The following is a 23,001-nucleotide window of genomic DNA, read 5'->3' as shown; positions in this document are numbered from 1 at the left end:
TTAACATGGGATTCTTTGAGAATCATTGTTGTTTGTCTGCCACAACAACCTTGAACTTTTGCTGGCTAAGCCCTATACAGTATCTGACAGGCTGTGGTGCACTGGGTTTTTTGATACCTTTGTTGTCTCCCCAGTTACTGCTGTGCAGGCGTGGACGTTTTACATCAGTTTATTTGTTCAAGTGTGGTGTGAGCAAAAATGGATGCCCTACTTGTGATTTGCACGAAAGAAGAGCATCGTGCTGTGATTAGTTTTTTTTTTGTAGTCTGAGAGTGTACCTGGTGCTGAAACAACTAACGGAAAAGCATATACAAACAAACTTTTTAACTTTTCCCTGGAAGGTGAAAGTTTCTTAAAGAGAATTATTGCAGATGATGAGACATGGATTCATCACTACGAGTCTGAGAGGTTCAACAATCAACAGTGCTCCTTACAGTTAGATGCTTATTAAAGAGCTGAACCCTAAACTTTGGATTAAACACAGAAGACTGCTATTCAATGACATTGTGATCTTGCATGACAATAAAAACTTGGAGGTGTTAAAGCATCCTCTCTGTTGTCTTTATGTTGACTTTCACCTGTTTGGTACCCTGAACGCAGACTTACAATGATGAGGAAGTGAGGATAGCGGTGCTTTTGTGACTTTTAGCTCAGATAAAAAAAAAAAAAATTAATGAGGGAATATTACATAAAAAATAAATTCTATAGCCAAAGTCCGGAGAATTTTTGACTCACCGCACATGTGCGTGTGTGTGTGTGTGTGTGTGTGAGTGAGAGAAAAGCTCACAATATATATTAACTTGTTTTGATCCATATTATGGTTTGCAATTTTTTTTCCTCCCCTCTTTCAGTAACAGGACATTGCATCGCTTTGATCAGGAGTGCAAGAACGATCAAAGGACAGTGTATTCCATTACAGTCCTCTCCAAATCTTCTAATCCACTAGCTAGACAATTTTTCTTGGAGCACTGGGGTCATGCGCCTCGTCAACAGAGATGTAAAGCCGTGCAGCTACATATTTCAGCTCTTTCTTGCGCCGAGTAATTCAGAAGCCGTACTCAACACCAACAACTAATCTATGGGTTCTCCTTTAGATGTTAGAGGCAAGTCTAATGCTAATATATTCTGCAAGGCACACTTTGTAACAGCACTCAGCTCTTTAGGGATTTTGCTAATTCCCAAAGCTGTGCTATTAGCAAGTTCTCTAGACTGGCTACTAATCTGCCCTAATGTTCACATTACTTTGTAACACTTCTTAAAAAAAAAAAAAAGATAAAATAGCACCAGCGCTCAGTTAAAGAAATGAACTGATCCAATTTTGATGTCATCACTAGAATTCAAGTTTTGCATTTAAGTTGGGACAAAACTTTTTTTAATTATTATTCTTATATTTTTCTCATTACTAATACTTACATTTGAACCACTGCAATTTCAACTATTAAAATGTTGAAAAAAATGTTCAGAAAATGTTAAGTGTTTTTCTTTTTTTATCATTAGTAATAAGTTTCTCAGAAGCTTGAATGGTGGACACTATACAGTACATAAATGTATACTAATTATATAAAGTAAAGTAGGGTAAATAAACAATTGGAAAAGGTTTTTATACAATCCTTAGAATGTAGGTAATGTTACAAGCTGTTGTTGTTCAAACGCAAAAAAGGGGCAAATTTGTTTTGGTAGGTATCAAAAGAATTGTCATGAGGTTCTAGTCAAACCGGTATTGTGCAGAATAACAGAACACAGTTATGAGAGTAAAAACTACCTTTATTTCTTTATATAATCCCCTGCTACACTAATGCACTTGTTCCAGTGTTTTACTACTGCTTGGATATCATCAAGGTAGAAAGTTTTCTCATGCCATGCTCGGACTGCATGCTTCACTTTTTGAAATGCTGGTCTCACAGCAACTCCTTTAATGTGCCTCTCCTTTATTGAAAAAAAAAAACAGCCTGGTTTGATCACCAAAGCCATTCTGTTTTTTCAGGGAAATGCATGATCTTATACTGCCCATCGCACTACTTGGTCTGCACTACATTACAGGAACTTCCTCTGGACCCCCAGTGAACACCCTCACTACTTTCCTTCCTTTCTTTTCTTTCTCCATCCATTTTTTCCTAATAAAATGACCCTTTTTCCGTAAGACCTTGCCTTGTGTGTCCATGTTTCCACCTGAGTGAAAGAATTTACATCTGCAAAATCAAAAGTCCTAGTTTGACTTGAATGCTCCTCATATCTCCAAATAGCTTCTGTATATGCTGGTATGAGTTTATTTGGTAATTTTTTTTCTCTGTAATGGCATCTCCCATCATGTTTATTTTCATATTTATCTGATTGCCTTTGTTAAATGAACATTTCCCACCCACACACCTCAAAAGGTAAAAACCGTTAGGTCTGTGTCCAACTCCATCCCTATCTTGGACCAGTATACCTCTCAGTCTATATTTCAGTATACAGTATTTTCATTACCTTCACAGAAAATAGACCTTCAAGATAATATATCTCTATATAGTTTATTTACTTGCAGATAAACAAAAAATGGATGAGTATTATTCTGACCTTTCCTCACAGCACTGACTGATACATGTGGCTTCTTGCACTCTATTCAGCTAGATGCTAAGTCAGGTCAGCAAATTCTTCACGAGTTCGTCACGTCTGTCCTCTTAAATTGTCCTAAGAGACACTCACTTTGATTAGGACAATAAAAAAAAACTTACCTAGTGCTCATAAGATGGATCCCATGCATTTTAAGTCAAGTGGGACATGAGCATCTGGGGCTCACGTACAGTTCAGACCTGAAAATTAAATATGAGAGTTAACACCAGCAATCTGTTTTTTTTTCATTTGTCTGGACTTAATACTGCTTAACACTGCTGATTTGACAAAAGGGAGATACTGGTTGATTTAGGAACCAGGAACATCTATTTTGAATAAATGTTTACAGTTTTAAGTTTTGCTTAAGGAACACCCCTCAGGGAAAGCTATTAAGCCTGTTTGCATTACTATTACGAATCCAGTGAAACCAACCTCCTCTAGCAGAAAGGACGTGAGAAGGTCAAAAAAACAAGGTTAGTGCAGTAATCTTCAGTGTGTGCTCCTTTCTCTGGAGCTTATAGAGAGTGAGCCGCAGCTGGTACTTCAGCATGCATTATTTAGAGCTTAATTCAGTACTTATGAGGACTTGTACACACACATGAGTGAGCAGCATACATGTTCCATAACGATCAGCTTGACTCTCCGGTGCTGCAGACTTGATGATTTTGACAGACTGAAGTGTTTGTAATGGCCCCCACTTGGCCCATATTGTTTGATATGCTTTTTGGATGCTGCTAACTGACCACAACACACAGCCAATTCCAATGAGCACATAGGAGCTGATTTCCACCCAGCACAAAGAACTTGGGCTTTATTAACATTAATACTTTATTTATAGGCCAATAAAATTTGCAAGCAAATAAAAAGTTAAGGTCATTTAAGGTTATGAGCTCATTAAATAATATAACTAGAAAATTGTTTTGTTCATACACATTTTAATCTGATACTTTCTGGTTACACTTCTTTCTTACCTTAGAATGACTAAAATGCTACAGTAATTAAGATTACTGTTAAAATCCTGAGCACTGGTTTGTTGAATTGGATCTTTGTTGTAAATCTTTGGATCAACATAAGATGACTCAGTCACATTAAAAGATATAAAAATGTATATCTATTCTACTTTTTGTTTCATCTGACTGTTAAAGCCACAATTTGCCAAGAGCTTACAGCAATGATCTAATAATCAAAATGTATCAATCAAGAGAAGGGTTGCAATAAGAATTACTAAAACATTGGATGTACCATGAAACACTGTGAAGAGAGACATTACAAAGAACAGGATGTTCCTCCAACATACTGAATAAGGCAGGCTGCCAAGAGACCTACAGCAATATTGAAGAAGTATTATTCACTCTCTGCATGTGACAACAATCTTGTGTTTTTCACAGGCCTGGTTTTATGGGGTGGGTACAGTAAATGCAGCCCTTCTTTGTGGAGAAAAACATACAAGTCTATCTATTTTGCACCAAACCACATGGCCAAATGTTATGGTCTGATGAGACAAAGGAAGAACATTTTGAGCACAATTCTAAAAGAATGCACAAAAAGAAGGCAGCTCATCACCCAAAGAAAATACCTAATGCCAGTCTTATGCCCGTGAGGACCAAAGGCTAGTCCGTCTGGTCTGTCTTACAGAAAAGCCAATACAGCACAAACTGCCTAAAACTCTGGCCATGATAGAAAAGTATCAGGACACTCAGTGCATCACAGCCTAACTAATAACAAACTGACAAAGAGTTCAAGGTTCTTGACCTGGCCTCCAAATCCCAATTTGATCAAGCACCCATGGGATGCGGGGGACAAACATGTCCGATCCATAGAGGCCCCACTGAGCAACCCACAGCATCCAATGGACCCTTACCCAAAGTCCTGTTGCAAGACACCACAGCACACACCCAGAGGTCCTGTGGAGTCAGGCCCAAAGGGGTCAGAGCTACCCCTGCAGCGCAAGGGGAACCCAAAACCCAAGTTCAATTTTGATGGTGTTAGAGTTATGGCTGACTGGTGTGTATATATAAAGGGTGGTGTTTATTATTATTTTTTTTAAATCCTTTTGGTCAGTCAGTCAGTCAGTCAGTTAGTCAATCCTAGTGGGGCAGTAGTCTATTACAGCACCTCCCATTGCTTGTATTTATGGATGCTTGCCCTGGGTTCTATCTTCTCTTGGTGCATCCTGTGTGACGTGTAATTCACTTCTTTCTCTGTCTCTTTATTGTTTTAGCTTCTCTTGTCTTATAGGACAAATGGCCAAAGCATATGAATTTAACTGGAAGAGGCTGGTACCTCACTTTATGCAAGTAGGGGAATATTTTGACAGATTTGATGAGGTAAGGAAATTATATTATAATATAAAATATTATTTTTGAATCCCATGTTTTTTCCTGATTTTTATTTCTTTCTACATTGTAAAGCAATGCTGTAGGCAATAATCTCCTCTGAACAGTTGATATCGGTATGTGTCTCCTACTTATGCTCTGTAAAGACTTTATAACAGCTCTGATCTGCGGTGCTGTTAATTTTTAATTTTTGAGGCTGGTAACTCTAAATGAACTTCTTTTGAAATGAAGTTTTGGTCTTGCTTTTCTGGGATGGTTTCATCATGGTGCTTAATTGGGTTTTTAAATGCACTTGACAATACCTTTCTTGCAAGAACTATTTTAGAACAGCTAACCCTTTTGATTATTATTATTATTATTATTATTATTATTATTATTATTATTATTATTATTATTATATGTGTTTGTATAAAATATGGATCATGCCTATGTGTTTTAATTTACATTTAATTTATGTAGTTTTTTTTATCTGGTGCTTATTTTGTTAGATATCATGTGTCTGGGAAAGAACCACATGATACCACAGTGTCTGGAAAAGAAAACGTCTAAATGTCAGCTTTAAAGATTTAAAAGCATTGCTAAAGTCAAAAGTTGATAGTCTTTTTTTTTTACCTCCTTTAAAAATATCCGTGATACTGTTTTACAGAGTATTAAAGTACGTAAGAAACTCAGCTTAAATGCTTAAATAGAGATTGGTTAATTTTCTAGAGTTATTAATGTTGAAGTGTGGTTTAGTTATTTTGCATGCTCCCATTGACTCTGAGAATCTATGCATTTAGAATCTATTCATAAAGCATTTGCCCTAGCAGTACTATACGTCCAATGCAAGATTCATGGATTCTGCATCTTCAAAGTCATCTTTGGCTGAGGACATCTGCATTCTCAAAAGTCCTGTGAGAATTCCTGGTCAGTCTATGCTAGTTTATCTTGGACTGAATATTTTTGGAAAGCTGTTATTCTCACGTACAGTGTGTGAGTGACCGGACTAAAGCTGTCAAACCCAAGCATGAATTTCCCATGAGGGACCGCAGAGCACTTTGGGAGTTCTTTATATCCATGATATAAAAATGCAGCTGAGTGGTATTTGTTTAGTTAGTAAATATCCTCTGAACATCTTCCACACTGTGTTGGTTCATTACAAGGAATAGACTGTAATCTACTGCAGTTTATATTGTCTTACTTAAACCCCCCTCAAAACTTGACAAAGTGCCCATTTAAAAGTTTCCCACAGTACCTCAGAAATAAGGTCATAAAAAATGACACTGGAACCAGTACAAATTCCCAGTAAGATGCAATTTGGCGTGCATCAAGGGTAAATTGTCATAAAACCTTATTATAGTTTATGAGTTCACACTTTAGTATTAAATATGGAACAATTTATAAAAGTTTATAAATGTTTTCCTCTGTCTTGTTGAGAAACAAATGAAGCAAAAAGCAAACTTGGCATGCATCAGGACAGTGTTCAGATTTATCATACAAAATAACTTTACCACTGCGTTTGTGGTATTTCCTTTTAACTACTCACCAGTGTCTTGGCTCAGATTTTTAGTTTTTTTTTTTCTCTTATTTTTGGAAGCTTTTGTATCAATGAGCTAAATCCCTTAAAAGTGGCATACACTGCCTTCCGGGTAGCGTTATATTAGTTTATTCGAACAGTGGAATGACTTCTGACAAGCCGAAACCATAAAACATAACTGGTACTGTAATTGTTAATGAAGAAATGTGAAAAAAATGTTATCTATGACGAAGCCCTGAACATTTGTAAGCGTGTTTTTCTTCCTTGGAGCAAAGTTTTTTTTGTTAAAAGCTTTTAATGTTTTAGACTCTCAAGAAGCTCTTATCTGGTGAGCAGAATAATAAGATCGCAGTGAAGGGTACATGCACATAGAATTTCACATTTATGTCTTAGAAATGGTGCTGTCTTTATTTTTTAGATTTTCAGAAAGACTTATAACGGTTTAGAATGCAACAATACAGCTAATGAAATGTTATGAATGGATGCATTGAATATTTTAGGTTGTCATTTAAAGCTAAAGGCAAATTTCTCAAGTTATCACTTGATTTAACAATTTAAATAGTTTTGCAAACACTTACTGTCTGCTGTCCTGTCTTTGATTTGTGGTATTTGTTCCTCCTAGAACGGTGTATATAGATTAATTATATATATTAGTTCTTCATTAGTGTTTGAATAGTGTTTCTGTCCTGTTTGTTTTTCCCCCTTAGGATCCATTTGTCTTTGAGCCTCATTGCTTTTTCAGAGTGGATGCCTTTGCATTCTTTATCACATGGAAAAGTGAAGGAAAGGTATGAGCACTTCTGTTAGACTAATGCAGTACTTTATAGTAATTTGTCTGGGTTTCAGAATATTTATACTGCTTCTTGCTTTTCCTTAGGAAGGTCAGGTTCTGGAGTGCTCTTTAATCAACAGTATAAGAAACACAAATGTGCCCAAGGTAAAGTCATTAACATGCCTATAATTTGCACTATTAAATATAGGTTATAAAAAAGTTCGCCACATTTTTTCCAATTTGGTTTATGGTTCAAATGATGTAAATCTTTTTACGTAATGGGCCGCATTACACATAGTTAAATATAAACTCTTAAATTATCCAGACAAAACCAATCAGTTTAGTGTCCATTATACAACATTTAGTTGTGGTCCACTGATTTGATTGGACAAGTGGCGTGCCAGGAGTGCTGATATTTACAGTCTGCTCCAGAAGGGTTAGCACAGTGACACAATTTGTGTAATTTCGCCTCCCTACCACAGTGGATTTGAAATGAAGCAATCAAAATGTGATTGAAGTGTAGACTTTCAGCTTTAATTCAAGAGGTTTAGCAAAAGTATTGCTTAGGAAAATTATTTCTCATTGTTTAGGAATAGGAATGTTTTTACACAGTTTCTCCATTTTCCTAGGCTCAAAAGTAATGGGACAAATGACTGATAAGCGTTTTTATGGCTAGGTTCGGCCCGTTACCTCAATAATGTTACAGGTTATTACCAAGTTAATACTTGTACTAAGTTAATAATAAGGATATATATGGCGATATAATGCTCATCTCATACACTGATAGGAGATAGAAGGTCTGGAGTTGATTGCAAATGTTAAATATGTATTTAGCAGCTGAAAAATGGAAACTCCTATCATTGAGCAGAAACTTTAGGAGTGGCTGAAACAACAATTTGGCAATAAAATGCACTGATAAGCTCAAGAACACCAAAAGGACTGGATGACAACCAAAAAGGATGGCTGCAGAGTTCTTTCCCAGGTGAAGAAAAATCCCATCACAGCTTCTAGCCAAATCCGAAACACTCTCGAGAAAGTAGTTGTTATTATTGTTAAGAGATGCCTTTATGAATGTAAATACAGATGTTTTACCTCAAGATGCAAACCAGCATAAGAACAGAAGGGCTAGATAAAATTTTTTAGAAAAGCCTGTCCAGTTCTAGAACAACGTTCTTTGGAAAGATGAGGCCAAAACTACTGTAACTTGAGAAGGCTCACGAATGAAGGGGCTCATGATCCAAAGCATACAGCACTACATCATCATCTAACATGGTGGAGGGAGTGATATGTTATGGGTATGTACTGTATCTCTCCCAATAAATATGAGTCACTGGTGTTTATTGAAGATGTGAGTGCTGATACATGTAGCAGGGTGAATTTTGACTTCTGTGTAAGAGCTATACTTTCTGCTCAGACTCATTCAAATGCTCTAAGGCACTTCAGAGTGCAGATAAATAATGACTCAAAACCTACCACGAGCCACAAACAAGCATAAGCTCAAGGTGGCTGCAGTAAATGTCTGGCAAAGCATCTCAATAGAGGAAACTTAGCATCTGGTGATGTATATGCGATCCAAACTTCAGACAGCCATTGACTACAAATGATGTGCCTAGAAATATAAAAGGAATGATGTAGAATAATACATGTGTTTTGTATTGTCTGTTTGTCCAATTATTTTTGATCCTGTGTAAATGAATGGATCTAAGATAAAAGGCATTCATAGCTTTAAATGGATAATTTATGATTTTTTTATAAAATGGCAAAATTACAGTATAAAAATTTACATTTTCAAGATTTTTACTGTATAGAACTGTCTGTGATGTACAGTATCAGCACTGGTACATTTCACTGTTTATGTTCACAGCAACAACAACATAAAAAATCTAATTCTTCCAGTAGTTTCTTTGATTAAAACTGTATTGTTGCTACTCTTACAGACCACAGGCTGTCAGTCTGCCTGGGTTGCACGGCAACACACACCATTCTATTCAGCTGTGTTTTCTTTCAGGGCTAAAACAAATGAAATATTTGTGAACATATATATTACCGTACCTACAAAACAAATGTCAGTTATTTATACAATATACAGTGTACAATTTTGTGTGTGTACAGTCTCGTGGAGTAGAAACTAATAAAATAGAGAATAAGGAAACATTTTGTACAAATAAAAAATAGATGTAGTTTGTCATTCAGGACAAAGGCCATGGGTATATACAAAACCCATGGGTATACTTACAAAAAACATGGTTTAAAAGCAAACTTGCATATGATCTGTACTGTATGAAATATGAAGAATTCTGTCCTTTTATTCATTCATTCATTCGTTCGATGTGGCAAGTCCCTTAGGACAGTGTCACTGTGAAGCCTGATGGCAGATGGCACAAATTCTAAATTCATTTTGTGGGCTAGATTAGATCCTTTAATAGGAGCGTAATGGCCCGTGGCCCATATGTTTGACATCTCTAATCTAAATCATTATTATTTTATTTAATACGTTTATTGCTTGTTATTGTTTTGTTCCTTAGCACTGTATGATGAGTATTCAGCTGTGCATTCTGCCTCTGTAGGATCCAAAGATTCTGTCAGCAATTGAGACCACAGGGAAGTCTGAGAGTGACTTGGAGGGCAGGATCATCTGCATATGCAGTGGCACAGACTTGGTTAACCTCAGCTTCATGTACATAGTGGCACCAACCATTAGCATTGCAAAGGTAACCTAACCACTCACAGGAAGTCGAAATCCATCCTGAGGTAATCTGTTTCTCCCCGTGCACTTCAGAATATTTTCGAGGAAGGAAGAGTACTTGACTGGAGTACCAGTACATTTAAAGACCTCACACTTAAGCACTGTAAGAGGCTTCATCTGTCTCCCGGTATTTTGAGTAAAAATAGCTTCCTCATGAAACTGTTATTTAGAATGATGAGATGGAGGAAATGCGGGAAGAATGCAAGAAAAAAATATCTCCGTCTAGGAATGTTTGTGGCATCATTTATTACATATCAATGCAGCTTATCAAGCCTTGAAATGGAAATACAATTTTTGTAGTTCTCATAAAACTTGGAACAAGGTCTGACTTAGAAACTTCAGTTACCAGGAAAGAATGAATGAATATATGAGTCAGTACATGAGAGTCAGTCAGTATAAAAAAAAAATGTATACACACAGAAAAGTAGTATAGAGCAATTAAATATATAATAAAACTTTTTATATGTTTTTCTTTTTAAAAAGAATTTTTTGATTCTCTGTGTGTACATATACTGTGTGTGTGTATGTGTGTTTATATGGAAATATGTAGAGTGTGTACATCTATCTATCTGTCTGTCTGTCTACTTACTTATTAACTTATTTGCTTGTACTGTTTGGTTGTTTGTCATTTCCATGGCACTGTTGCACGTGCTGCAGAAATGTTCTTTTACCATTACATACATTTTTGCCATACATTTCCACTCGCCTCTATTCACAGCAATGGACCGTCAGCTTGCGTTTATTGATTCACAACACCCGTGCAAACAATGTGTGCCCCATGACCTGTCTCAAGAAACAGTGAGTACCAGACTGCCACTGTCAAACAGAGCAATTAAGTCACCAATTAAATTTTCTTGAAAAAGAAATGTATGATGATGTTCGAATTTCTGAATAAAACCTGTACCATATTTAAAGTTATGATTTCACACTCGGCTCTGTATCAAACAATATGACTCTTGTAATCCTGACACTGCTAATTATTTGCCCGCATTATTTAATGACAATCTTCTCTTGTTAGCTGGATGAAGCTGTCGTCTTTGACCAACGTGAGTGGAAAAATCCCGGTGAGAAGGTATACATGTGCAGCTATTTGATAAATGTAATTTCTACTTCAAATAAATGAGTCATGCGTAACGAGCGTCCTGCTGTTTGTAAAGTGGTCATGCTGAGAAGCATCAGTGTGATTAGTCCAGTGTTGTGCTTATTTGAACATCGAGCAAAGTTATTTTCAGATGTAATTGCATTTTTCCCCTTTGTACAGCATAACAAGAACTTTTGCTTCCGGCAAAACTGAGAAGGTTATATTCCAGGCGCTCAAAGACCTTGGTCTCCCAAGTGGAAAGGTGAAGTGGGAGAATGTTTACGAAAGTGCTATTTGCTGGGTTTTTAATTATGATCTCCTCAGATTGATTTTCAGTTAGCATTAGCATCAATTATCAAGAATCCTGTTACAAGTAGATCTAGTTTAGCTCATTCACCTGTACTGACCAAGTTATTTTGCAGCAGACAGCTTCTACTTGTTCTCTTGCTGCTTTCAGAATGATGAAATTGAGCCCAATGTTTTCACCTTTGGCAAGTTTTACTCCCTCACTCAGAAGATTTGCCCCAGAACTGACATTGAAGCACTGTTCAAGAAACTGTGAGTAGGCCATCATGTACAGTCCCCACACATTATCTGTAATAAAGTCCCAGGGTTTTTCCACATTCACGAATTGTTCCTGAATCAGTAACTGGTACAAGATCATAGGAAATGCTAGGGAGATTAAGTGTGATGTATTATAGTGTAGGCGTAGGGAAAAAAATCACAGCCACCTAAAAAATGCATAGAAGTGGTGTGTAAGTTATGTGTATTGGATCATACCGTTTTTTTTTTTTTTAGGCCTTCATAGATGTTTCATGCTTTAGGCAGAATTTGCTGCCATTTAAACTGTCATGATGTTAACTCATGATTAGTCGAAATTTGCCAGGGTTTTGCCAAGAGCCACTACGGTCCTGCTACATACTGCTTTCAAAATCACATGCACTCTTATAATTACAGTATGTGTCGATGCAGGCACTGGCTATGCAATACTGGCTAACTATTTTGGGTTGGCTCATTTTTTATTGACTCGTACAGTAATGCAGTACTAGTGAAGGGTGGTAGAATGGTAGAATATATATTACACGCAGTGGCGCAGTGGTAAACTGCTCGCCCTATCATCCGGAGATCACTGGTTTGGTTCCCGGGTGAGGCTGTAACTTCTCGCAGCCGGAGGTCTAGAGTTCCGCCGTTGCCGGTTCCCAAGTGCCAGATGAGAAAGGAGAAGGGTTGGGCTTTGGACTAGCAACCTGCCCTGGAAAAAAACAACCGCTACGGAAACAGCGAAAGTCCTCTACAATGGAGAACTCTCGTTGCCCTATGCACCGATTGGTGATGGTGGCCTTAAGGATTAAGGATAGTACAGTACACTTAGATATTATGCTGTTGAAAGTCTTTCGACTGCTCCCATCAAGGGGTCGCCACTGCGGACCATATGACCTGCACACACCTTGTCACAGTTTTTTAATTATTTTTTTTTTTTACTTTTATGTCAGATGCCCTTCCTCACACTACCCACTCATTTTATCCAGGCTTGGGACCAGCACTGCATCCAGTGGCTGGGGTTTGGGTATTGCCTGGGAACTGAATCTGGGCCTTCCATATGGCAGCTGAGAAACCTACAGTACCACTGAGCCATCAATTCCCATACTCAGGTTGTTGTTAACAGGCGAAAATTAATGATGTGAATGAAAAAAGAGAATGGGTTGCCAATATATAGAAACTTTTCTTAGCATACAGGAGCCATAATTATACTGCCTGAAACTCTGGCCTCCCAGGAACTCCTTTAAGTACCCAAACATGTGGAAATGGTTTGGGGCCAGTTCATGACCGTATGGAGGATGTGGCAACAACTCTCAGCCATGTTCCTGTAATGTGCAAGTGGTGTGTGTGTGAGTAATTGTGTGTGCAGTTCCCACAGACAGATACGGTATGTCCTTTGATGCTTTGATTTTCAGGGATCTGGCATTTAATTCACTGAATGTTCACAAAAACGACTGCAGTGGGCTCTGAACCATCTCGGTCAGGATCGTCATTCAAAGCCCCACACCCTTCTTTAAAACGTTTGCACCATTTAAATGCTTCACTGCAGCTAAGAGTTTCATCACCTTACTGTGCTTTCAAGAACAATTTTATCACACATTCCTGTATGACTTGAACACCCCTGATAAACAAAGTGGCAAAGTAAATAACCAAATTCCTTTTATTCTAACAAACCTAGTTTTCTTAACAAGTTTATTAAAATCCATAAATATGAAATGTTAAAAGGGAAAAAAATACATTATGGCAAGATGATTTTTTTTTTATAATTATAAGTAAAAATGATGACTGTATTTTATTGTTTAACACTGTTTCTGATATATTTTTTCAGCTGTGAAGATAAGAATGATTATTTAAACATAGAGCAATTAGTCAGCTTTTTGAATGAAGTAAGAGGCTTTTAAACAGTTACTCTACTTGCACCTTGGCTTCCTGTTTCCTACATTGTTAAATCACACTTCTCCCACTTTGCTTTGCTTCCTTTTTTTGACGAAAGAAAAATCTCTTATCCTGACACAAATGTAACCTTTTCACACTGTTGACTGATTTCTGCACATTTCCTTTGTAACAGTCTTACACTTTTTGAAGCATATACAAAGCATACTTTTTTATTTATTTATTTTTTCCTATGTGTGATTGATGTGGTTTCATTTTAAAATGGCAATACTGTAGACATTTACAGCCAGCTGGAGTCTGCTTCAGTACTAAAAAAAAACAACAACTTATTTTCACACAGAACCAACGGGACCCTCGGCTAAACGAGATACTTTTTCCGGTTTATGACCCCAAACGTGCAAGGCAAATCATAGAAACCTACGAGACTGACGAGAAGCTTCGAATGAAAGGTAAAAGTTGAAACATACATGTAAACCTTTTTCCAGCCTTAGCATTTAGTATCATTATGGATGTGTTTTGATCTATGAGGATCAGATAGCGGTGAAGCAAAGATTTGTATTTATTTTCCTGTGAAGTTCATTAGTATTCATTACACTAGGCTACTGTTGAGATCCTCCTTGATATTCATTTATTTCATTTGAAAAGTGTATGTGTCTTAATAATGTTTTTGGTATACACAATCTAATCTCTCTGCCCTTTAGGAGTGATGACATGTGATGGGTTTTGTCGGTACCTGATGTCTGATGAGAACGCACCAGTGTTTCTTGACCGACTGGAGCTCTATCAGGAGATGGATCATCCACTTTCACACTACTTCATTAACTCCTCACACAACACCTACCTGACTGGCAGGCAGTTTGGAGGAAAGTCTTCTGTGGAGATGTACCGGCAGGTCCTGCTCTCTGGTTGCAGGTTCATAATCGCATACAGTATGAACACATTGTCTGCTGTCAAACTAAGGATGAATGATTTGACACAAAGACATATTAAGACATTTCTGTGACATACAGTTATAATGTATTCAATACGAACTGTAGATTTGCCTATACTATGATGGGGTGATGTTGTCATATACTGAAATGAAAGTATTGCTTGTAATGTTTCTTATAATTTAACAATATTTTGTTCTATAGCCGACTCAACACAAAATCTCAATCAACACATGACTTTGCTATAATTTTTATTGTAGATTTTATTGTGGACATTTTAATTTAAGTACTCAAAGAAAGCATGGACAAAATCAGTTTGCAACACTTTTTACTTAATTGTAAAAAAAAAAATATATATATTTTTTTCTTAAGATGTCAAAATTAAATTATCATATATTCTTAACTAAAATATAAACAATATTCTGGGACTCATTTTACTGACAAATTAAGTATGAAATAACTGGATTTCATTAGGTTTATTTAAGCTTTTGCAATAGTAGCATGAATAAGTATTGGCTTAATTCTTATTTCTTTTAAAAGGCTGTTTCACATAGAAGGTTAGGCCTTCAATCTAACAAAAATGAAGACATTTATTACAGGGAATCTGAAAAAAAAAATTTATGAGAACTGACTCTAAAATCACATGCAAACAGCTTCTCTCTGAGTGTTTTTAACCTGTAATCATGCTGGGGTCAAAATATTTCATGGTTTAGTTTTGCAGCAGCCAAGTCTGCTTTATGTATATGAAATTAAAACAACCATTGAATAGAACAGTACAATTTAAGGAAATATTTGCAATGTATTGGCCCAATGCTCATACATTCTCTTGTAACAAAGCTTTTAGATATTTAAAAATGAATTACATTTGTTTCAGTCATTAAACAGGTCATCATTAGGAAGTTACTGAACCTCTTAGTGTGCTAGCGTATACATATTGATGTGCTTTTGTTTGTTTTAATTGCAGATGTGTGGAGCTGGACTGCTGGGATGGAAAGGGAGAGGACCAAGAGCCCATTATTACTCATGGCAAGGCCATGTGCACAGATGTGCTTTTCAAGGTGAATGCTAAAGACTTCAAAGGCTTCTTAAGAGGAGCTCATTGTACTTGAGTGCTTATTTACAATATAGCAACATTGCTGTTTTTTTTATAGTTTAGTAAATTGCTTGACTGCTTGTCATGCCTTTTTTAAGGACTAAAGATTATGTGAATGATGGAACTACAGTCTAATTGAAAACATATACACTGCATTTTCCAGGAGGTTATTCAAGCCATCAAAGAAACTGCATTTGTGACTTCTGAATACCCTGTGATTCTTTCATTTGAGAACCATTGCTCGTATGTATGTCTTGTGCTTAAAACAAGTGGCAAAAGTAATTTTATTTAAAATATATTGGTAAATTAATCATTTAATGTATTACATATTTTGGTTAAGCATTTGAGCAAATCTGTTCATTCATGCAATTATTTAATCAGCCAATCATGGGGCAACAGTGCGATGTATAAAATGATGCATGTACAGCTTAAGAGTTTTAGTTTAATGTTCACATTAAACATCATAATGAGAAAAAAAGTTGGTGATGTGTGGGCAGAGTTGGTGTGTTGATTAAAAAGGTTCAGTTTTAGGTGATCTTGTACTCCCACTGTAACCTCAGATTCCTCTTCTTGGCTGACACAAGTGGAACCTAATTTTAACTTCAGTAGTTGTGGCCTATCTGTACAGTAACAAGGTTCAACATGTTCTTGGATGCTGATCACTATACTTGTAAAGAGTAGTTATTTGAGTTGTTGCCGTCTTTCTTTAGCTCTGAACACTAGGTGTGTATATATATATATATATATATATATATATATATATAAATATATATATATATATATATATATATATATATACCCTCAGAATTCCTTCTTACTGGATTTTTTATTTATGATTTTTTTGAGCGGCATCCTGCTGTGTAAACTGTAAAGATTGTTATGTGATAAAATCCCAGGAGATCAGCAGTTTCTGAAATACTCAAACCAGGATGTCTGCCCCCAACAAACAGACTAGGGTTAAAATCACACAGGGATCGCATTTCTCCTCGTTTATTAATGGAAGCTCCTGACCTGCATTTACATTTTCTTTTGTTGTTGGTGTTTTTTGCATTGTGCTCCAGCTCTATAATTGGCTGATTAGGTGATTGCATGAATAAGCATGGTTGCAGGTGCTCTTATTAGAGTGTTTTTATCTCAGTTTATTTACGTTTAGGTACAGATATATCTCAACATATCCCCATTCATGTCTAAAATCTTTCTGAACATTAGTTTAGGTTCTTCGATTTATACTGTCTTTTTTGCATTCATGTTTTATAGGAGGCATCAACAGTATAAGCTGGCCCGATACTGTGAAGACATATTTGGAGATATACTTCTCAAGCAACCTTTAGAAGACTTCCCAGTATGTGTTTAATAAAGATTAATGATTTGTAATAATGTTTAATGGCCTTCTTTAGAAGAAATTAATTTTTTTTGTTGCTGTTTTAGATGGTGCCTGGACAGCCTTTGCCTTCACCAAATGCTCTTAAAGGAAAAATCCTCATAAAAAACAGAAGACTTAAACCTGAAGTTGAAAAGAGTAAGAGTGTATATGTATATGTATATTATATATTTGTTGTTGAAAACTTGTTAATGCACTAAATAATTTAGTAGATCATAAGCAATTATGCATTAATATACACTCATTGTAGCTATCTATATATTTTTAATGACTAAACTCTTTTTCTTTTTTGTTGGTAGAGCAACTGGATCACTTCAGGAAGCATATGGAAGCTGGAGAGACGAATACAATAATGTCGGAGGATGAGAATGAGGAAGATCCTGGCTCTGGTGGGAAAGTGCTGGTTCTCCAGCTGTTTAAATGCACAGCACATACTTTTATTATAATGTACACTACACTATTTCTACATTAGATGCTATAATACCATTAGCTAAATGCATGGAAATATAATGGCATGTTGAAATTAAGTATGTCGTCTCTTTCGAGGATGAAGAAACCTCCTGCATAGTGCTAATGAATGCTAGGACTTGATGGCTTCATTTACTAGAGAAAATGTTTTTGTTAACTTTCTATGTGTGTAGCGGAGCCCGTGGATGAGGCTCACCCAGAACGGATATGTGGAAACCTCGTCATTAGCCAGACGAATAATAGTGAAGGAAATATGCTTGCGGCAAAAAAGGTTATCCTGGATTTTTTTTTTCTTTCTCCAATGTGTGACTAAAATAGAGTGAACTTCAGATTTTTTTTTTAAATGCAAATGATATTTAAAAATAATAAACATTACAGACTATAATTCAGAATCTGTACTCGAACATTGCCATTGTTTGGCTGTAATATTTTTTAATTGTCAGTTTCTCAAGATCTTCAGTTGATGCTAACAAACTGGTGACACTCAAATAAGATCTTGTCTCCTTCTTCTCCCTGTGCTTTCAAGACTTTCTATTGAAATATCAACATTTACAGCGTTTGATATGCACTGAAGTTCAAATGTACTTTGTCTCCTTTGTTGTGTCAAAGATCAATATGCTTTTGTTTCATTTTTGCCATTAAATTCATTTATGCGTTGTACTGCTAAATCTGAACTTTATTCTCTCATGCAGGCTGGTGAAACAAATGTGGCAGATGAGCAAGCTTTGATCCAGTCTTACACATACGTTGCAGCAACCACTAATATTCACCCCTACCTGTCCAATATAGTAAACTATGCTCAGGCTGTCAAATTCCTGGGTTTTGAGGAAGCTGAAGGCAAGTTTTGTATTCTTATTAAGTTAGAACTTTTGCAATATGATCTGTACATATATTGTAGCATACGTCAACAATTTGTTGTTTTGCAGCCTAAAATTGCCTAATATTTCTAACACTTAAATATGCAACATACTACCAGCTTTGTGGTCAGTTTGCACATCTGGATTCAAATATTTTTGGCCTGAAAACTTTTGAGGCTGGTTCTAAACCGTTATAGTAGAGTTTCGCCAGTATGACTATTGTTATTTTCCTGATAAAAGGGGAGCATCTCACCCAGTCTCAAGTTGCTTGCAAACGGGAACAGTTTGTTTCTAAGGTCCTGGCTTTTCTTAAGTATTTGGCTCCATCAATAAGCCAATCAACCCACAGCAGAGAATGTAGTCTTAAATGGGTGATAAATAGTCTTGGTTTTCCGCCAATAGTAGCACTTAATGCCTAGGACAAAAAGTTCAGTTTTTATTTTTTGAGACCTGAGAAACCTTACCACATATTTGCTACTTCTATATCACGCCTTTTGGCTTTAAACAGCTTATTGCTTTTAGTAGTTTTGCTTATAATGAAATAAGCAAACATATTTTCATTAAGTGCTTAGAAGAACAGCTAATTGCTCATTTTCAGCTTAAAAAAAAAACTCCTGATTAAAGCTGTCTTATAAAACTAGTGAAAAAGGTGCCAAATGTGTCTGTCAAAAATAATGTTAAGAATGAAGCTGTATTTCTATAACACTTGGATGACTATTAATAGTTTACCCTGAAGCTACAGTATAAGCTGTGTTTTCTTATCTTTTCCTGCAGAGAAAAACATCCACTACAACATGTCTTCCTTCAACGAGTCAGTAGGATTGGGATACTTACGGACCAATGCTATTGAATTTGTCAAGTATCCTTTTCCAGCAGCTTGTCCTCTAATGATGGTCATTGAGAAACATCTTGTGGAAATTGTAGTTTCAAGTGCATAATGAAAACCCCTTTAACGAACACTTTTAAACTAAAATAGACAATCCCCACAACATTAGAGTTGGATAACCAATGGTCAGCTGGATATGTGCTTATTTATTTCAGAACTCTATTCTGCTTAGCATGACAAAGCTTATAGGACATTTCATAAACGTTCTTAAGAAGTCTCGACGTAATACATTTGCTTGTTAGGAATTGCCTTTTCCTTCCCATGCATTCTCCATAGCACTTATTCCGTATACGGTTGCAGGAGGCCTGAAGGCTATCCCAGGGGACTCGGGGCACTAGGGGGGTACACGCTGGACAGGGGGCCAGTCCATCACAGGGCACACAAGCACACAATGCCAATCAGCCTACTCCGGAGTACCTGAAGGAAACCCACCGAGCGCAGGGAGAACACACAAACTCCAAGCAAATTGCCCTTAGAAAAACCCTTGCTGGATAGCACAGTGGGAGGAGGTTTCTTGTAGTTGTTTACCAGATTTGCACACATCTTGGGATGCATTTTGATCCACTATTCTTTACAGATTTTCTCTAAATGTTTAAGGTTTCTTGCCTGTTGCTTGGCAACTCGAAGTTACAGCTCTCTCCGTGAATTTTCTATTGGATTAAGGTCTGAAGACTGGCTAGACCACTCCATGACCTTAGTTGCCTTGGCAGTATGTTTGGGGTCATTTTCATGCTGAAAGACCCATCCACAACCCATCTTCAGGACGTTCTCATTCAAAATTTTACAACACATGGCCTCATCCATTGGCCTCTCAGTGCAGCAAAGTCAATCTGTATCTTTAGCAGAGAAACAGCCCCAAAGCATAATGTTTCCACCTCTGTGCTTGACTGTAGGGACTGTGGTGTTCTTAGTGTCAGTCGGCATTTTTCTTTCTCCGGAAACAGTAAGTCAAGTTGATAACAAAGAGCTCAATTTTGGTGTATGTATGTATATATATATATATATATATATATATATATATATATATATATATATATATATATATATATATATATACACATACATACATACATACATACATACACAAACATGAAAAATGTAGCATGCTCAGTGGGCAGGCAACACAGTCTTTCTTAGAAGACTCACATCTATCTTTACTAAAAAGTTGTATTCTAACAGATAATGAAATTCTTTAAAACTTGTTTTGAAAGTAAGTATACGTTTTGCATGCACCTTGGCATTTGTATAATCAGTGGTAAAGTATTCGCATGCCTCATGGTAGGATTAGGTTTAGTTCCTTCCTAATGCATCATACCCAGGCACTGGGGTTGTATAAGGTCCCAAGCCTGGATAAAAAAGAAGTAGTGGGGCATGGGTCGCAACCTCAAGAACATGGGATTATCTTTTGCATGCACCATTGGTTGATTGATGACCCTTTAAGATCCATTGGCATAATTGTCACCTGTCTTTTTGGGGGGAAGGGGGAGGGCTGGTTTGAGGCCATCGTCTATGAGAGTTATTTGTCTCCCATAGAACTGTGAAGGTTATTTAGTTGGCACACATCTGCAATGGCTTAGCAATGCTTGCTGGTTCCTGCCAACTCTTCCTATACTCCTGTGAGCATCCAGGAAACCCTTTTCAGATGCTGGACTGCTTAGATTTTAGTCCATCTGTTTGGAGGTATCTATTGTGTGACTTTCTCCATGTCATTTCTGTCACAAAGGATACAGCAAGGTCTGTTTTTTTGTGTCTCAGTACTTCGTTGGTCGGCTTGAAGTTTGGCGTGTTCGGGGATCTGTTCCGATTCTTAAAAGACAGTTTGGTTTTGTTTAAAACTCAAGTTCACTTTGGAGATGATGGAAACTCAAGGGAGTTCTCATGTCCTTATATGAAATGGTTATTTAACTAAAAACAAATTAAACCTTCAGTAAATGATTTTTTGATATTGATGAATACTGTATGAATGGCTGCATCAAGTTTAGCGTACTGTGAAAAAAATATTCCTTTGGGTTCAATTTAAATCTACACATTTGACTGTTTACATATTTAGCTAGTGCCTTGAAATATATTATTATATTGCCAAGAGGCAAGAGTGTTCACTGTATACTACAGTAAGTGCTCACTTGTTATATAAATGAGACAACTCATTTACTTCAAGCGTTGTTTGTCTGTCTGAAGCCTTTAAAATCATTGAAGAGGAAATGAAAGAAACAATGAATTAGATTTTTATTTGGGCATTGCAATAGATAAATGTTTGGTATAAATGAATAACTGCACATTATTCTCTGAAACGTGTGAGAAATTCGAACAAAAGAAAAACTGTCTCAATTGGGGAAGCATCACCGAAGAAGTTCAGCATCTTTCTTTCTATTTTGGTTAAAAATATGGATTTAAAGCAAGGATGCTTGAGGCACATAAAAACAAAAGCCTTTATTGAATATGCCTCGTGGCGTTAACTTTTTTTCAAAGTGTTTTGATCTACAAACAATCCATAGATTCAACTTGTATTTTTCAAAACCTTCATGTTTTTCCCTGACTTAGATGCCCAGCTACAACAAGCGCCAGATGAGTCGGATATACCCCAAAGGAGGCAGAGTGGACTCTAGTAATTATATGCCTCAGATATTCTGGAATGCAGGCTGCCAGATGGTAGCGCTGAACTTTCAGACCCCTGGTAAAGCAAATGGCACCATGTCACTTGCTGTAACAAACCCCTTATGTACACATACAGTTAGAGATGTAAAATTACTTTCATTATAATCCACAGCATGCTAAAGATGGGACTAACTGCTGTAGCGCCTTAGGCTTGTGATTGTACAACAAGGTTCTATATGTAGAACTAGTGGCAAAGTGGATGACGGGTTTATTTCCCCCTCAGCAATTTAATTTTGAGGATACCTAGGCTTCATTCATAAATTATATGAAACATTCTATTTAATTATCAAAACCTCTAGCATCCAGTGAATATTGTAAATATTATTTTGGTCATATGAGCTGTGAACTATTTTAGTTTTCATTTAAAAGTTATTCTGAAAGTGCGATTGGGCTGCCACACATCGCCAGTCAGTGACACAGGGGTTTGTGGAGAAGCCATCCTTTTGAATATTCACAAGCACCCTCTCTAGAAACCTTTATGTCATTCCAAGACATCTGGAGTGGTCACATTTCTGAGTTTCTTCAGAAGCCCAACGCATAGGTGAAGCCCAGATGAATGTGCTCAGTAATCAGAAACCTGTTTGTACTACTGTGGCCTTCTGAGACCTAGTATGCCAGACTTTGTTTGAGTGTCAGAAATTAATCGGTTTGGGGAAATCACTGGAAATGTCACAGTCTGAGTTAAACCAGATTGTGAAACTGTTGAGTTAACGGGAGCCGGTTCCATGAAGGCAGTGTCCTATGCCCAATTATATTTAATTCAATTTCATTTGTAAAGCACTTTTAACAATTGCCATTGTCGCTAAGCAGCTTTACACTATCAAAAGGAAATTATGCAAAATAGTATATATATATATATATATTTACACACACACTCACCTAAAGGATTATTAGGAACACCTGTTCAATCATCTAATCAACCAATCACATGGCAGTTGCTTCAACGCATTTAGGGGTGTGGCCCTGGTCAAGACAATCTCGTGAACTCCAAACTGAATGTCAGAATGGGAAAGAAAGGTGATTTAAGCAATTTTGAGCGTGGCATGGTTGTTGGTGCCAGATGGGCCGGTCTAAGTATTTCCCAATCTGCTCAGTTACTGGGATTTTCACGCACAACCATTTCAAGGGTTTACAAAGAATGGTGTGAAAAGAGAAAAACATCCAGTATGCAGCAGTCCTGTGGGCGAAAATGCCGTGTTGATGCTAGAGGTCAGTGGAGAATGAGCCGACTGATTCAAGCTGATAGAAGAGCAACT

The 23,001-nt window shown here is 36.8% G+C and overlaps 1 protein-coding gene across 6 annotated transcripts in view; it reads left to right on the top strand.

Annotated features, from left to right (window-relative positions):
- Positions 1–23,001, top strand: part of LOC128535599 (1-phosphatidylinositol 4,5-bisphosphate phosphodiesterase beta-4) — a 38,260-nt gene that overhangs the window by 4,233 nt on the left and 11,026 nt on the right. For 4 of the 6 annotated variants that reach the window (XM_053509605.1, XM_053509608.1, XM_053509604.1 and 1 more), the window contains exons 1-21: positions 4,530–4,596; positions 4,814–4,919; positions 7,152–7,232; positions 7,322–7,381; positions 9,784–9,927; positions 10,681–10,760; positions 10,981–11,034; positions 11,224–11,305; positions 11,501–11,601; positions 13,412–13,469; positions 13,817–13,925; positions 14,178–14,388; positions 15,370–15,463; positions 15,662–15,741; positions 16,756–16,840; positions 16,927–17,017; positions 17,179–17,268; positions 17,521–17,618; positions 18,040–18,184; positions 18,979–19,063; positions 21,640–21,764. In XM_053509605.1, the coding sequence (XP_053365580.1) occupies positions 4,586–4,596; positions 4,814–4,919; positions 7,152–7,232; positions 7,322–7,381; positions 9,784–9,927; positions 10,681–10,760; positions 10,981–11,034; positions 11,224–11,305; positions 11,501–11,601; positions 13,412–13,469; positions 13,817–13,925; positions 14,178–14,388; positions 15,370–15,463; positions 15,662–15,741; positions 16,756–16,840; positions 16,927–17,017; positions 17,179–17,268; positions 17,521–17,618; positions 18,040–18,184; positions 18,979–19,063; positions 21,640–21,764 (1,990 nt within the window). In that variant the 5' untranslated portion in view covers positions 4,530–4,585. Of the gene's footprint in view, positions 1–4,529; positions 4,597–4,813; positions 4,920–7,151; positions 7,233–7,321; positions 7,382–9,783; positions 9,928–10,680; positions 10,761–10,980; positions 11,035–11,223; positions 11,306–11,500; positions 11,602–13,411; positions 13,470–13,816; positions 13,926–14,177; positions 14,389–15,369; positions 15,464–15,661; positions 15,742–16,755; positions 16,841–16,926; positions 17,018–17,178; positions 17,269–17,520; positions 17,619–18,039; positions 18,185–18,978; positions 19,064–21,639; positions 21,765–23,001 lie in introns of those variants that run through there. The other 2 variants (XM_053509607.1, XM_053509606.1) reach the window with 2 other exon arrangements.

Source organism: Clarias gariepinus, chromosome 13, assembly GCF_024256425.1.
Source record: "Clarias gariepinus isolate MV-2021 ecotype Netherlands chromosome 13, CGAR_prim_01v2, whole genome shotgun sequence".
Taxonomy (NCBI): domain Eukaryota; kingdom Metazoa; phylum Chordata; class Actinopteri; order Siluriformes; family Clariidae; genus Clarias; species Clarias gariepinus.
This window is presented reverse-complemented; position numbering and strand designations above follow the sequence as displayed.